Raw genomic sequence first — 17,402 nt, 5'->3', positions numbered from 1 at the left:
ACATACACGTGGTCCCCAAAATACAAAACCCGAGTGCGGAGCAGTGGGAGACTCTGCTGTCCAGCGACCGCTGCGAAGACCAAGAAGGTCTGGTACGGCGAGCTCAACGGGCGGCAGTGGCCAGCGGAGCCCTGGACTGAGGGCAACCGACCACTGATTAGAGGCGGACGACTTCGACAGACAAGGCTCCTGGGGGTAGAACCAAGACGTCTCTGAAGATGCCCCCAAACCGCAGGAAAAACCATTAGTGTAAATAAAGTTTTCCCTTCCTTCCTTCGCCTCACCGCACTTTAGGTTAAAAAAGCGCACCCCTGCATTTTTGCGCTTTTTAACAGGACCTCTGATGGAAAAAAACGTTGTTGCTTTCTGCCCCTTGTATAAGCCCATACCCCTGTGGACAGTGGCAATACAGGAAGACGGGCATAATTTTGGCGAAGAAAAGGAAACTTGAAAAATACCCAGTGATAATGGGAGCTAAGAATGAGAAAACAAAAGATTTTAAAAAAGAAAGAAAATTTGCTTTGGGATCGGCAGCCCTAGCAGGTAATGTTTTCGGAAAAATAAATAGTGGAGCCAACTTCTCCATGGCTGTAGCCACAATTAATATAGTCAAACGAGAGTAAATCTCTCGCTGGCAGAGACGACCACGAATTGTTTAAAATAAACTGAGGGAAGAGATTTCGGACGCAGACGATTATGCGAGAGGAAATGAGGAAATAATGAAATGTTTCAGATTCAATGGAGGACGAATATATCTTAGTCAGAAAACATTGATATATGAAGGAGGAAGCTGCAATTCCTCTATTAATACTCAATTCTTGCTCTAAAAGTAAGTTATTTTACCTCATTTATTCTTCTACTACACTTACATCGAACAGGTGGTTCCGCAGCCTAAGCGTCGAAGCGAGCGCTGGGTCAGCTCCTCGGTGCCTGCCAGCCGCTGGCACGAGCCCGCTGCTCAGCTGTGCTCAGCCGAGTACTACGTCAACAACCTGGTGTCGCCCGTGCTCTTCAGTGAGGCCCTGGAGCACGTACCTAAGCACGCCATATTTGTGGAGATCGCACCCCACTGCCTGTTTCAGGTGAGTCGGGCATACAATCCCCTCAGTAAATTGTTATTGTTCTTAGAGTAACACATTTGAAAGACGTCTGCGTAACAACGAAAATCATGAGATGCAGGAACTCCCCTCGCCACGGAAAGCTACAAGCCATAATGTAACTAACTTCTCTCGAGAAGGAAATCCGCTTCCTAACGCCTCACGCAGAGTCTATGCCACGGCGGTCAAGGCTGTCGATACTTGCGTTGGCTTCGCGACTTAACTCGAATCGCGCTCCTGCTTAAAGTGTGGACTGTTCGCAGCCCATCCTGCGGCGCGCCCTGGGCTCCGCCGCGACCTGCCTAGGCCTCATGAAGCGCGACACGGACAACCTCGCGTACTTCCTCAGCACGCTAGGAAAGCTGCACACACTTGGCGTACAGCTGGACTTGTCAGCCCTCTTCCCTCCGGTGCCGTTCCCCGTACCACGCGGCACACCCAGCATCGGCCACCTCGTCAGCTGGGACCATTCGCAACGGTGGACAGTGCCGAAGTGGAACGAGTTCGCCAGTTCTGGACAGGTAAGGCGGTGAACGTTCCCAGGAATATGTGAGACCACTACTCAGTCATATCGTATTACCTCAGTTAGGTCGGAAAAATTTGCGGGGCGGTTATTTCTTTGCCCACATGGTAGAAACAGCGCAGAAACGGACGCAGGGCAAGAAAAATAAAACTACAGAGAATGTTTACTATTTAGAGTCAGCGCAAAAGCGTGATGCTGATGATGATGATGATGATGATGATGTTATCAGGCTCAATGGCACATACCCACGGTGGGGGATTGGCCAGGGTGCATAGAGGATAGAAACGCACTCATGTACAAGGAATGAAGTATTTTGAAAGCGTGGATTTTTGCTACATAGAAGACGACGATGAACGGGCAATGCCGCGTTACGGAGCTCGTGCTACGCCAGCTGCGGACACGCAAGAGGTGATTTTACGCGGGTACGGACGATGGATTGGTGCCACATAAAAGACGACAAAGAGCAGGCAGCGCCGCGGGAGAGGTAGCAACAACAATGGGGCGCCCTTGCTATGCGTACAGTGCGTACAGAAAGTGCAAAACACAATGCAAACCGTCAAGGAACAATTTTGCTCGGAGTTGATACCCATCGAATTATTTCTTACACACTAATAGGAGGCACAAGCACAACAACGCGACACACTTTTCCTGTCTAAATTTCCGCTGGTTACAGCCTCTGTACATTATCCACCGCCTAGCCCAGCAATATACGCTCTCAACTATCATCTCCTTGCAACGCGACTGCGTGTCCAGCTGTGGTCAGCGTTGAAGGCATCGTAAACGTTGCCCCACATTCACAGCGACGGTTGTTAATGACGTCATCGACTAAAAACCGTTTGTTCAGGAGTATGATGTTGTAACCGAGAACTCGGGTGTCGTCCTTCCTGCCAGAAGAAGTTTAGTGACTACGCTTAAACTCAGGAGCCCAGGTCCATAGAATGGGCGTCCGTAAGAGGCTGTCATCGTTGATCGCTGTTACGCACTGAAGGGTAGGTAGCGGGCATGCTTCTTCCCTATGCTGGCATGCATGAGTACGCATGTATGGTCATTTCTTCTCTGCATTCGCTATCTTTCCCGGCTAGATTCCGCGGTGACCGGCTATGCTGGCTTAACCGAGGCGTTGGCTTCGCAGGGTGAATGGAGCGGTTCTCAAGCAATGCTCGCTCTTAAATGCGACGAGATCGCGTTGAAGCCTGGGGCCGCCTTACGTTACACTCGCAACCGAAAAGTCTTCGGAGGAGCTAGGGATTAAAGTCTGCGTCCGTTGCGATGAACAGCTCTTCTTGTTCAGTGTGTTCGCTGATGCGTTATTGCAGTCTATCGCTTTTGACATTTCTGGGAAGGCTCGCGTTAGGGAATATCGCCTAGTTTGTCGTGAAACTTACGTTCCTTTCCTGACTTCCATTAACTCTCCACCAAGTCTTCTCGCTGTTTGGATTCTAGTTACGTAAAACGCAAAGCTCGCGCATATATGGTGGGCTTTTAGCTCCGCTTAGTTATTTTGTGACCGCAAACGCCACGTAAGAAGTTTGGTATTACCGCTGCCCGCGCCACTGGCTAGTCTTGCTCTAAAATCCCCATGAACCGATTTGAGACACACCATGAGCATGGGAGCAAGGTATGGTAGCCGGGGTGAATTCTCCGCAGGTAGTTTTTACGACTAACTAACACGTTTTGCATATGCGCCTGTTGCTTGTGTGATTTCCTCGCGTGACTAATACCCTATGTTTCCGTTTAGAACACAAAGCGCACTTGTCTCCTCTAAGAGCTGAAAGTCGTTTACAGTGATTGCTTGAGCAAAATTTTTCATTTTTTGTTGTGAAATATTGAAGCATTTGCTACGCCCGGCGAGACCATAACCTTGTAAGGAGGCCAATCAGCTCCTTTTGTCTTGCCTATTAGGAAATACTGCATATTGCCTGAACATTGAGAAAGAAAACAAAACAATAAAGATATAAAGGTGCCAAAGGAGTATGAGGGACGCTTGAGTAGATAGCTGCAGATTAATTTTGACCGCAAGAGGTTCTTTGAGGGGCACTGATATAGCTAAGCACACTGGTAATTGTCCATTCTGCGTAGAAAAGAAACACGGCCGCTGCTGTGAGGATTCGATTCCGTGAATTTGAAGTGATTACCCGAGCGCGAAAGACAATGACACACAACGGCAACTTGCGAGCACAATGGTGCGATGGGCCACAGCGAAACCGCAATACTGTGGAATTTGTGCGGCGGATGTGTCATGTCAGCGAGAGTGTAAAGAAGGCTTTTGACTCTTTTAAAAAGTTGATGCTGTGACGTGGTTTCGGAATAAAAACTGCGCAGTGGGCAGAAGATGTCGTCACGGTAGACCTTGAGGACAACGAAGGAGACGCCTACTTGGCTGGTCACTTTGTTGGCGGACGCACAGTGTTTCCTTTTGCTGGCTACTTGGTGATGGCCTGGAAGAATCTGGCGAAGCGCTACGGCAAGCCTTTCCACCAGTTACCCGTGATCATCGAAGATGTCAGCTTACACAGGGCCACCATTGTGCCCAAGAAGGGTAAGTATATCAAGGAATGCGTATTATGGCTTAGACAATATGCATGTAAAGTGTCCTGCATATAAATAAGAGGCTGCCGCCCCAGCAATTCCCGCAAAAAGAGTGTTTATAAGCTCTTTTTCAAGAAGGAACTGCCAGCCCACTTTTCTGGTTTAAATTCTCAAAACTGTGCAGTGAAACGCCACTGAAAGAGGCATTCCTAGAGCAATCGAAACAGCTTCAGGTATGCGCGGAGCGGCAATCAAGATATAATATTGCGACAGGGTGTGAATGTTCTCTCTAAGGCAAATACACTGCCGACAGCGTGTGCTTCACAGTTACACGTTTTACATTGCATTTGAACATCACATTGTTGTTTAGGAACTTGCAACTGCCGTCAGCGACGGTTTTGAGCACGAGGCGATACCGCCGAAAAATTCTAGCCACATACGACATTTGTTATTGCTGCGTAGGAGACAGGAAACCAACAGAACATATTTTATATGTTCCTAATAGTCTGATCTACGATGTCGAAGTAAATGACTGTATGGTGAAGAAATTGGTTAGGAATGTCGGCTAAGTAAGCCAAGGTATAGAAAAAAAAAAACCTACCAAGGCTACTGCTCCATATTTCGTTTGGGACAGGTCCAGTACGTTTCTTGATGAACGTCTTGCAAGCGTCGGGAGAGTTCGAGATCTGCGAAGCAGGAACAGTTGTGGTGAGCGGCCGCATGCGCATAGCCGGTGAAGGTGAGAAAGTTTTGGACAAAGACCCGCCAGGCCCACCATCCGAGAATGTCGTGGACGAGTTGGACGCCGAAGACTTCTACAAGGAACTAAGACTGAGGGGCTACGAGTACCAAGGAAAGTTCCAAGCTGTGCTGAAGATCGACTTCCAGAGTAAGTGAAGGCTTCGTGCGGTGTGACTCTCTGTGCCTATACATTGCGGTACCTTTCGATGAGTACGGAACGATACGAACAAGGAAAGAAGCGACGTTCAATGATTTGGGATAGGAGTTGTGCTGACTAGTGTATTGGTGGTCACTAGATACTCTTTCAAAACAGCCCATCTCATATTATGGAAACAGCGCAGAGGTGACACTAAGGTAAAGAGCAACATTACCCGAGCGCGTCCTACGTTACAACTTGCCCTAAAATAATAACTTGATCTGGCGCCAACTAACAACACTGAAAACTGTCATCATGGTGCACCATTGTACGGCACTGAACTGCTCTGCGTGTAGGATGAAAGCCCATGGCACTTTCTGCGGGCTTCGCGAAGGTGTTACACAAAACGCCACTGCCGATGAAGAGCTCCGAGACCTCCACAGATTATGTCGGCACCAGCAGGCTATAGAAATGAATGAACAGAAAGTTGGGTTATTTGGTGTGGATTCATACTTAGCAGCGAAAAAAATGAGGACTAAAGGGAACGTTCGCTTTTTCTCTCGTTTTTTTTGCGTTGTCCTCGTTTTGCGAGACATAACACTGCGCTTGAGTTGTGTCTTGTCGCTCGCTTTTGCCCCCGTTTTTTGCGCTGCTAGTTGAGAAATAACTTTGGCGAATTCATGTAAGGATGGCAATGGAGGTCCCATAACAGTTTCTTGTTTTCATATACCTGTACAAAAGAGATGGGCGGATGTGTCGCCACAGAAAGAAAATGTTCATAGCTTTGGAGGCAACACGGTACTCTTCTTGGAAACGACATGAATATCAGATGATGTAGAAGATGTCGCTTGTGCGATTTTGCAAAATTACAATTTAGGGTCAGCGCAGAACGAGAGAAAAAGTTTGTTCAACCGTAATCTTTCCACATGAATTATATTAAGAAGTTTCTGTTACAAGCAGCACAACAATTATTGTGAAAAGAGAGTTGCGTAAAACTGGACAGTGAAGGCAAGAAACAGAACTTGATCAAGGTGGATTTGGCTGTAGAGAACAGTAAGGGGCTATGCTTAGGAACCTTCTTCGCTGATAAGACGCATAAGGACAACTGGCGTTTCAGAGTAAAAAACAACGCTTGTGCCTGTTTCTTCTCTTCGCTATCTCGTTTTTCGCACGATGTTTTTCACTATAATCATGCACCAACTTGCCCGGCTCCTCTCCCTAAAAGACATACATTATTCGGCATCAGAATTTCGCAGCCACAGAATCGCAGGTACTGTTTAAAACGTTGTGCGCTGCAAAACTAGCACTTTCCAGCACGATAAGGAAACATGATGGGGGAACAACCCGATACAAACTTTTTCTTCGTCGCCAATTTCGTTTAAGATGTCTCTTAAAGACCTTCCCTATTTGCTAATTCTAATTCTGAAGTGTTCTTTTGTTTACAATGATAATGAAATAAAGGCATAATAGACACCATAGCTCTTTCTATTGTGATTATGGATACTTTCAGGTAAAAAGAGTAACATTCTCAAGTAGGACTTCGCATTGACTGATTATGATTGCATTTTACCGAGTCTTATGCTATAATCTCATAAAAAAAAACTTACGAAAAATGTTTTTGCCCATTCGTTCTCGTAATATATCAGAACAATATAACCGTCGATTTCGCCTGGCTTCCTTTGGTCTGGCTATTGTGACACACATTTTTGCTTTACTTCTAAGATACCTTGAAGTAATTCGGCATAAGAAGAACGGCAGACGAGTACCTGCGACAATGGAGCACCCGCTTTATAGTCGCCTACGGAGGCCGTGTGACGGTGCGGCTCAACTGTTGCGCGTCGGTGATGTGCGCGATGTTTGCGCGCGGAGTGGTAGCTAGATTTTTTCCGCGTGCTTCCCCTGCGTTTTTTTGGACTCTTATGAACTTTATTGGGGCACTCATGTTCGTTTTTTTTTTTTTGTGGCGGGCGACAATAGTCGCCGTTCTGCATCATTGTGTATCGGGCGACATCAGTTGCCGCACTGTAACTTTCTACAACCGAGGGACGGTTGTCCCTTTTCAGACAATGGTCCAATAAAACACTCTTCAAGGCAGACTGGGCTAGTTGTTAACGGTTCATGATATTCAACAGCGGAAGCAAACACGACAGACTAGGAGAAGGAACACACTGACCGGCGCTGAACCAGTCTATGTGTTCCTTCTCCTGCTTTGTCCTGTTTGTTTGCGCTGCTGAACTATCCTAATTTGGTAACACATTTATAAAACCCTAAGTCAAGCTTTCGGATCCCTTTGGTTAAGCTCAGCTGCATTAACCAAACTTAGACCAAATTTTTGCGAAATTTTGTCATTGTGGTATTTGCTTGCGGTTCCCCAAATTGCCCCAAAGGAGACAGTCAGCGCCGAAAACCTGAAGAATCTGTGTATTCGTTAGCAAGCTACTGCAGCCTGTGCCTTCGGTGAGTACTAGCGCTGTGGAATGGATACTATTTTTACCGCAGAAAAGTTTTTATTGTATAGTGATTACGAAGAGCTAGCGACAATTTGGTAGTGAAATGAGAGGCTTGGAAACGTCCGAGTTCTTATTTTTTATGAACATGTTTGTGGTACCTGGTATGGTTATCTTAAAGTACAGAAGCGGCCCAAGGCCTGTTAAGGAAGCCGCAGTAGAGCGCTCCCGATTAATTAGGCAAAGTGGTGTTCTTTACTATGCACTCGCGTCGCATAGCACGAGGGGTGTTTTTCATTTCACCAGTATCGAAATGCGCCCGCAACGGCTGGCATTTTATGACGGGACCTTGGTATGAGGAGCCGAACGCAAAGCCTACTGAACGACAACGGAGGGTTTTCTAAAATTTTAAAGCCGAAGGTCAAAAGCTGAGAGCGGTGTTTTACTACGCGTGCTTATTCAAGAACTATGAAAGATAACCTATCCATTCACCATTGCGCAAAAGTGTTGTGGAAGAACAGAAAAAAAAAATTGCACGGGCCTGTCCACTGGCTGAGCAGAGCCATAATTGCTGCCAACAAATATAATAATAATATAATAACAATACTTTATTTCCACCAATTCAAATACAATTTGATGGAGGAGGGGAGAAAAAAAGCGGCTATCCGCTTGAGGGAGTTCTCCTCTCCTGTTCAGACGGCAGTGACAAAAAACGAGGAACTAAATTGAACATCAAGTCATCAAGTCATTAAGAAAATAAAACGAGGAACTAAATTGAACATCAAGTCATACATGAATAAAAACATCAATATAAGCAATGTCTGTAACCGAACAGAATACGCAGAAATCAAAAAGGGGTATCAGCAACGAAAAATGGGTATCAGCACAGTAGACGACCTGTCATCGAATAAAAAAAAAACAAAACGAAAAGGGCGGAGAGGAATTCATAAAACAGGAGTTGATGTATTAGCACTTAACCAAATGAACAATCATACTACGCAGAGAGGAGATAGTGATTTCACGGAGGTTTACGCCTGCTTCAATTAACTGGTTTTGTAAATACAGTAGTTGGTAATCAATTCTTTGACAACCGTAGCTAGTTCTTGTGATTGGTAAAACCCATTGTGGTCTGTGGCGATGCGGATATGGTGAATCGGACTGATGCAAAGGAGCCATAGAGGAAATGGTGTCAACATGGCGCTTTTGCTCAACTGTATACACGCGCAGCAGTCTGTAAGCATAGAGGTTTAATATGGTAATGATGTTGAGGTTAGTTATCAAATCCTTAGTTGTGTGTCTAACGGGCAAGTCATAAACTATACGAAGGATTTTTTTCTGAAGTACTAATATCTTGTGTAAGTTAGTATGTGTTGTTGTTGCCCACACTAATGTGCAGTAGTTTAGGTGTGAACAGAATAGGGAATTATATAAGACAAGTTTGACTGCATGTGGTAAAATATGTCCGTGGCGTGATAGAAAACCTATAACCTTAGATGTCTTCAACATGACATGAGTGACATGGTCATCCCACACCATAGTTTCGTGAAAATAAACACCAAGTGATTTGAATGATTTTACTATTTCAATTTCTTGTGATTTATAAGAGAGAGCTATTTCTGCACTACAAGTTTTATTCTTCGGACGGAAAATTACAGGTTTGGATTTTGACACATTTATTGATAGAAAATTTGAGTCTCACCATTGCTCTAGATTCTTTAATATGCGATTAGTATGCATGTTTAGATCGTCACAGGTATCACCAGGTATAAGGATAGTAGTGTCATCGGCATAAATGATAAAGCGGGCGGAAGTGTCAATAGTTACAATGTCATTAATGTAGAGATTGAACAGCAGAGGCCCAAGGATGCTGCCCTGAGGGACACCGGTATTAACTGAGCGTTGTGATGATTTGAAGTTTCTAATCTGAACATATTGTTTTCGAGATGATAAATAAGATTTCAAGAGATGCAAAGCTTGTCCTCGTATCCCGTATAGTTAAAGCTTTTCCAAAAGAATACTGTGACTAATCCTGTCGAACGCCTTCGTGAAATCCACAAATATGCCTAGAACTAACATTTTGTTTTCAAAATGTTCTAATATATATTCCTTTTCGTGAAGAAGGGCAAGCTCTGTTGATTTATTCTGTCTGAATCCATTCTGTGAACTAGTAATTATGCTATGAGATTGCAGAAATTTTTCCATTCTTATTAGCACGATTTTTTTTCTAGACCTTTAGAAAATACTAGAAGAATACTAATTGGTCTGTAATTACCAAAGTTATTCTTATTACCCTTTTTATACAGGACAGTCACCTTTGCTATTTGCATATCTGAGGGGAAGGTTGCGGTTTCTAGACATAGGTTGTATATATAAGCAAGAGGAGTAGAGATGTATTCAATGATATATTTCACAGGGCGAATCTGATTGTTGTTGACGTCACAAGAAGTGGAGTTTGATAATTCATGGAATGCTCGTATAATTTCCCTTTCATCAACAGGTGCAAGGAAAAGAGTGGCAGGGCACCTAGAGATACGTCTATGGTGCAGTTCAGATACAGGTTGAACATATTGTGTGAAATGAGTGTTAAATGCTTCGGCTAAGTTTTCTCCTGCATAATCTTTTCCGTCATGAGTCACCTTAGCAATGGCAGCGTTGACATACTTGGCATCAAGGGATCGCAGCTTTTTCCAAAGTACGTCAGGACGGTCGACTGAGCCAAAGTAATTCTCGTAATAATGTCTCCTTGCATTGCGGATGTCATTGTTTAACTTATTTCTGTATTTCTTGAATTGTTCAAGAATAGAAATGTTTTTTGATGCAACAAAAGAACTGTACAGTTTGTTCTTCTGTTTTATACGCGCAAGTAGCTCTAGTGATATCCATGGTTTCCGTACGTTCCTACCTTTTCGTTTGTTTTTAAGAGGGAAATGCTTGCCATATATAGAGTTAAACTTTTCTGCAAAGGCTTTATAAGCGTCATTCGCGTTGGTTTTGTTATATACATCGTTCCAGTTTACACCGCACATCTCCTCACGAAAAGCGTCGAGGGATGCTGCTGTTATGACTTGGATTAAAGATGCATTCTGCTTTCTGAATTTGGGTGCCACAGTCTGACAGAATAAATAGATTCCCATGTGGTCACTCAAATCACAACAAGTTACCCCGGATATTATGGATGAATGATTGATATCGGTGATAAATAGATCAAGAAGTGTTTCGGAACACGAGGTTATACGGGTCGGCTCTTTGGTAGTAATCGCCAAACCGAAGCTGCGCAGAATTATACCGAAGTTGACACTATGTGCTGCATTGGATAACATGTCTATGTTAAAATCACCGCTTATGATTAACTCATATTTATGTTCGCTTTTAAAAGTAAGAAAGGACTCGATGTATTCAAAGAACAAAGAAATGTCACCGCTCGGTGGTCTATAAAACACAGAAAACACAGTATTATTGGTTATTACAGAAACAACTTCCCTGCTGAAGACATATAACATACGTCATCCACCATGTCACACTCAATTCGGTTGTTAGCAAGAATACACACTCCTCCACCACGACGACAATCACGGTTCATAGAAAACGTTGAAAATGACGGCAAATGGAAGTTATTCGTATACAGCCATGATTCTGAAATCATAACAAAGTCAAACGAAAAGCCAAAACTCTGGAGTAAAATTTGAAACTCATCTAGTTTGTTGTTTAAGGATCGCACATATAGATGGAAGCATTTCAATACAAACGAACACAGCCAATGTGGGAGCATCGTGTGGGTTATAGCACTGGGTAACAGATAATGCACGCTTGCAGCCATGATAGAAGTTGTGGTATGGCATTGCACTGAACAGGAAATTATCAGTTGACAAAGTTAGCTAGATCGCGTGCATCGGTGACCACCTGCACGGAGTCGCCTTCTTTCTTGCGGACGAGGACTTTGACGTTTGAATACCAAACAAATCGGTAGCTATTGCTTTTGGCCCATTCTTTAGTTGAGAGAAGAAGCTTTGCTCGGCGTGTCAGGTTGTCACAGATGTACAGTTTGCTGTCCTTCTCTCGGAGCAAAGCTCGCTTTTTCATCCACTCATCTTTGAGTGTTTGCCTTTCAAACCGCACTAAAATAGCAGGCACTTTACTTCGCTTAGATGGGAGCCTATGACAAGCCTCAACATCGCTCTCTTCGACCTCTGCCAAATCAACTAGTTTAGCCACCTCATTGACTTAAAATGATCGGCATATCATTTGATATCTACGCTCTTTTCAACCAAACGTAACAAAACACTTTTGAAAGTTCAAATGGTAGTTGCGTAGTATTTTAAACTAGGCCGCAAAATGAAGACTTCTTTTTCATACAGTTGCTGCTGTTTATTGATTCAGTTGCGCTACTCCAGTGCGTGTGACAGGGCATAAAATAAAGCGCGCAGAGAGGTTTTAGAACTCGGGACTAGTAGCAATTAGGCCAACTACCATGCCTCTAATTATTTCGTAGCAAATCGGCAAAGAGTTGGTAGGCGATAGACTACATACTAACGCTTTATGAAGGGCTTAAAGGACCCTTTTAAGCCTTTCGCCGAGAAGGTGTCAAAAAAAGTAAACAAAAGCATAAAATGAGGAGAGTGTTTTCGGTCTTTGGGTGAGTTATGGAAAGTAGCAATTTCTTCCGTTAAACTTCAATACACACTAATTCTTGCTTCTCCCAGCCCCCCATGCGGCAAATAAAGACTTATTTTTTCGTTTTCGGTTTTCTTTCCATAGGTTGCTGTGGCACAATTAAATGGGAGGACAACTGGGTGACGTTTTTAGACAATATGCTGCAGATCTCCCTGTTTCCGAACCCCAGACGAACATTCAGGTTACCAGTCAAGATTCAGTCATGCCGCATTGATCCTAATCTTCACGCTCGGGTTGTTCAAGAGTGCGGAAACGCTGGTGAGTGGAAACCTTCGTGACGCAGATAGATGTGAGTAGAAGCGAGACAAATGCATCTTGGCACTTTAGTCATGATGTACCACTACAGACGCTCACACACGAGAGCGGGTACGCACACACGTCTGAGTGTATGTCGGGAGACCTGAAGTGAGACCTGGCTTTGAAGTAATAGAGTAGTTAAATGACACGCACAATAGTAAGACCATATGTGCATAAATAGCGCTTCCATAATAGCCGTTTTAGCACCAAATGAGAAGACGCGTAATAGCAGATTCTAAACCAATCTAAAAACGAAGATGTAGAGAGATTGTTTCTTTCCTGCTCATTTTCGGGAGAAATGTTATACAGTTGCCAATATTTCTTACTCTGAACATAAAAGTTGCTGTACATTTCTCAGCCTTCAGCACGAACTGCGTCAATAAATATATGCTTCTCTGCAGTTGCTTCCCTGTCCGGTGCTTCTCCATATTGTTCAAAGAAATTTTCAATAGATATCACGTGTTAGAGCTGTGACTAATTCGTTCAGTGAATCAAGAGATACTCTGTAGAATGAGCGCTTGCAAAGACGAGAACGAGGGCCCTGGACCGCAAAAGCACTAAGTGTTTAGTGAACAAAAAACACGCAAAGTAGGATATCTTTCTTCTGTTTCTGCCTTTCTGGATTCTAAAATTTCTTTGAGGGATGTAGTGCTTTTTGAAGGCCCTTTCAAGTTATTAGGCATTTATATTCTTACAGTTCATGCCAGTGTACTCGCCCTTTTGAATATCTAACCGTTTTGTCGTTCTAGTTCCTAATGCATTGTTGTTTATATTCTTTCAATGTGGTACAACTCCTGTACCATCCCTTTTGACGCCTACCAGGGCTGCGCAAGTGAACACAAACTATAGTTAGTTTGTACTTCTGCAGGTATACCCACGGCATACGACAGCTGCCTCAACGCATGCCGTGCTGGAGGAATTGCCATTCTAGGCCTGAAGACAAGTATTGCTCCGAGACGCCTAGCGGAGCCGGCGCTGCGTATCGACGAGTACAAGTTTGTGCCGTACATAGACGACGAGTCCGCTGAAAACGAACGGGAAACTTTGGTGCTTGATTACATTGATGTGTGCAGCCTGGTGGCCGGGCGCATTCGCGCGGCATGCTGCCAAAATATATCGGAGATCTCAGAACTTACAAAGGAGCGTTACAAGGCAGCAGAAGGAAGGCTCGGACGGTTCTTGAAAAGCCCGGCTGAGGACCACGTCATCCTGCAGGTTGTAGCCGACATTGAGAACAATGTGAAAAGTCCTGATTCAAATCTAGCTTCAGCCGTGCAGTCGGCACTAGCAAGATATGGGAAAGACCTGGACAAAGACCTCCTTAACACAGCTTTGTTCGTAGAAGATTCCTTGAGGCACCTTCTTGACGTAGCTGTTGAAAATACAAGCTCGAGGAGGATTCGAATGCTGGAATTGGCGGTTGACGTAAGCGATCCGCTGCTAGCACCATGGGTGTCTTCTCGGCTCCCTCTCTCCAATACGTTGGTTAAGTCTGAATACACCATAGCCCACCCATGCCCTGAGACCATTGCAATGAAGCAACTGCCGGAAGGAACCAGGACAGTTGTGTGGGATCTGACCTGCACCTCAAGAGCGGAGTTACCGGAGGTTGATTTGATCGTCGTGCGCGATGTTCCCAGTGAAAGAAACGGCCTTGAGGCATTGGCTGAACAAATGTCAATGTGCTGTGGTGAGGGCGGGTTCGTACTTCTGCATCACCGTACAGCCCTGACTCCAGCCGAGATATTATTGTCTACTCTAGGGAGAGTTCCGCTACCACATCATGAAAGGAAGGTGGTAGAGTCCGTCTTCAGAGCTTCCGGTTTTTACTTGGTGGGACTGAAGTCGAACAAGTGGTCGACGCTGATGCTACTGAGAAAAGCCAACGTGGCCGCCGTCGTAGAGAAGCAAGATGTGGTCAAAGTGAAAAATTCGGGATTCGATTGGGTTGATGCCCTCAAGAACAATGTTTTAAAATGTGAGAACTACCAGGCGAGGAAGAACGTTTGGCTGCTCGCTGATGATTCCCCCGTCAGCGGTATTGTCGGTTTGGTGAACTGCCTACGAGTGGAAAGAGGTGGGAACCGTATAAGGTACGCATTGCGAAACGCTACCCACTAACTTCGGTTTTGAATGCCAGTTATGGACCAGCATTCGACATCCCTAGTTAGAAATTGAGGTCACAAGAGTAGAACAGGTAAAAAAGGCAAAGTGAAGAGCACTCGGACGTCCGTCTGCTGATCTGTCGTTTTTACGACTGCGCTTTTTGCTGTAATACAGGAACCTTAGCAACTGGAATAGCGCAATAATATGCCTACCGACGTAAGCGGTATTACTGAGCTGCAGTTGATCAGGGACACTGGCGACTGCGAGCTAGCATGCAGCCAATGCGTAAAAATTTCAAATTTCAGGATCTTGTGAATAGTTTAATTTCAGACTACTCCCGCCGGGGATGCGAACTATATGCGAGGAAAGCGTAAAAGAGTCATTTCTTCTTTGGCGTCACAGAGGTAGCACCAAAAGCAGCAATTCTTGAAGCATGACCCATTGACAGAAATACTATCGGTCTTTCAGCGCACTGCTAATCTAAATTAAGGTTAGACAGAATCTATTAATGAAATTCCCGCCGAAGATAATCATGCATGAACACGGGCGCTGATGAACTTGCATGTTGTTTTTATTTTCCCTCATTTTCCTAATTGTGTATCTTTGTGACTTCGTAAGTATTTTATGTTAGCAATGGCATGACCTTTCTGTGGTGTGGTGTCCTAAAGGTGCCGTGTTTTCTGTGAATGCAAGGGACGTTTCCTATATATAAAATATTTATTTTGTAACAGTTTTTCTGCAACTGCATATTTTATTAGATATATATAAAAATTAATTGTTGCTTTTAAATCCTACTGTATGCGTTTATTTTTCCTTGTTGTCGCGGTCTTCTTTCACAGATGTTTATTTGACGCCAGCCAGAAGGTACGGAAAACCCCGGTTGACTTCATGCTGGATGGCGAAGAATTCAAAAAGATTTTGGAAAAGGACCTCGTCATGAACGTATATCAAGATGGACAGTGGGGATCATACAGGCACGTGGCAACTCAGACACGTGAGTGGATCGCGATCGTTATCTATGTTTGGAAGACTGTGCATATTTGATCAGGTTCCTTCGGGATACCAATAGAGGGTGTTTTTACGTATTGTGAAAGGGTAAAAGACATGCCCTCTAGGGCCGCATTTTATCAGACAGACTTCTGAAATAATAGGTGCAACATAAGCACAGAGCAGCATAAATTAGCGCGGAAACAGTAGTTTATGCTATTTTAGCTAAAAATAAATATCGGAAGTACAAGAGCTCACAATGCAACTGGTGATATTTTCAAGTGAGGAAGTGGCTGCCATGTTGAGCAGAAATAACAGAAGGCGGCTGAGGTTGATGCGGAGTGAGGAGATTAGTTTGATTATTTCCTTTAAACGGGCTTTGAGCTGAGGGTGATGAAAACCAGTTGTTACAAAAAAAAAAAAATCTGCTAAATGCTGCATGTGGTGGGGCGAAAGTCAGGCAATCGAAAAACGCAATCCCATTCAAGAGAAGTGTGGATAAATATGCAGCGGTTGACGGTCTGCCTAATAGCCGCAGCGGTGCCTAGTACGTCGATGTGATAATGCGGAAAGCAGGTTTCTTCTTATTGAGTAACGTAGAACTCATAATGTCGACTAAACATGCGCTGTCTAACGAAATATCTTTCTCGAAACCCAGACGCCGGACCAGGGCTCACAATCACTGTTCATCTGTCGTTCCCTGGGTCTTTATATGCGTTTGGCGGTGAATAGTTAGGTTCTTTACTAGGATTCCTCGGCCAAGAGACGGACACTTAGTACTAAGAAGGGCCTGAAATAAGGAGTGCATGAAAATCATTCCTCTGGCTAAACATAATGTCTGAATACATGTTGCAGTTGGAGCTCCGAAAAGGATGACTGAGTACGCCTGCCTAAACGTAGAGACTCGCGGTGACCTGTCAAGTCTACAGTGGTACGAATCTCCGCTTCGCTACGCGCAATCACCTGGAATCGTCGGTAGTGGGCTCTGCTACGTGCACTATGCTCCACTCAACTTCCGTGACGTCATGCTTGCCTCGGGGAAGCTTCCTCCCGATGCTCTGCCAGGTAAGCTTGCTCTACAAGCCCTTGCCATTTTTTTAATAAGCTTACTGCAACTGAAGACTGGTTGAATCTCTGTCACGTTCTTCGTAGCGGGCTAATCAAAGGCTGCTTGTGCTCACGAAGGTGTGTTACTAGCAGATAGAAATTTCCGGAAATATCTGAAAGCATGAAAGGAGAAAAGGCGTAAACGCAGAAATTTTTTTGGTTAGTCTGCTGTGAACTGAAAACTAATTTGATAACCTCAGTTTTGTTCAATAATGAAAGAACCGGACAGAATTGCGTAATTATGTGAAGCTAACCACACTGAAACGGTAACATTAATAGCGCCACCACTTGAAGCTTTTGTATAGATAAAAACAAGAGGATCGAACAATGCGCAATGCTAAGTACACTCACTGAAGAAAAACGGTTTAGTCCCAAGTTTTCGGCACTATGAGTCGCAATGTTTTTCAGAAAGTTGAATATTTAGTAACTTTTGCTCCCTCGCTAGTCTGTTCGGTAGGCTAAATTTGTCGTCCTCTCTATATTGCTCTATGTTGATGTTCCACCTTCTTCAAATAGCATTCGTAATTCAACATTGGTAGTTGAGAGAAAAGATGGACAAGGGAAGGAATGGAGCTTTACCAGTTGAAGGCAGAGGTTTGCTCCCTTGTACTGAGGGACATACGGCGAACCAGAAAATATAGCTGGAATAAAAAAGAAACATAGCAGGAAAGTTGCGGTCGTTTACGCCAAATGCCTATTCCATCGCACAGGCACAACGTCCTCAGAAATGTCCGCAATGAAGTCAGGCCAAGCTACGCTAT

The 17,402-nt window shown here is 44.3% G+C and overlaps 1 protein-coding gene across 3 annotated transcripts in view; it reads left to right on the top strand.

Annotated features, from left to right (window-relative positions):
• The window catches only part of LOC149348190 (fatty acid synthase-like), a 57,755-nt gene that overhangs the window by 25,241 nt on the left and 15,112 nt on the right, over positions 1–17,402 (top strand). For all 3 annotated transcript variants that reach the window (XM_089587973.1, XM_089587974.1, XM_089587972.1), the window contains 8 exons: positions 879–1,082; positions 1,361–1,618; positions 3,943–4,159; positions 4,784–5,038; positions 12,229–12,402; positions 13,310–14,534; positions 15,387–15,541; positions 16,390–16,599. In XM_089587973.1, coding sequence (XP_089444099.1) covers positions 879–1,082; positions 1,361–1,618; positions 3,943–4,159; positions 4,784–5,038; positions 12,229–12,402; positions 13,310–14,534; positions 15,387–15,541; positions 16,390–16,599 — 2,698 coding nt within the window. The remainder of the gene's footprint in view (positions 1–878; positions 1,083–1,360; positions 1,619–3,942; positions 4,160–4,783; positions 5,039–12,228; positions 12,403–13,309; positions 14,535–15,386; positions 15,542–16,389; positions 16,600–17,402) is intronic.

Source organism: Amblyomma mixtum, chromosome 4, assembly GCF_055824585.1.
Source record: "Amblyomma mixtum isolate Tamu chromosome 4, ASM5582458v1, whole genome shotgun sequence".
NCBI classification, from domain to species: domain Eukaryota; kingdom Metazoa; phylum Arthropoda; class Arachnida; order Ixodida; family Ixodidae; genus Amblyomma; species Amblyomma mixtum.
Note: the sequence above shows the minus strand (reverse complement) of the source record. Positions and strands in the feature narration are given on the sequence as shown.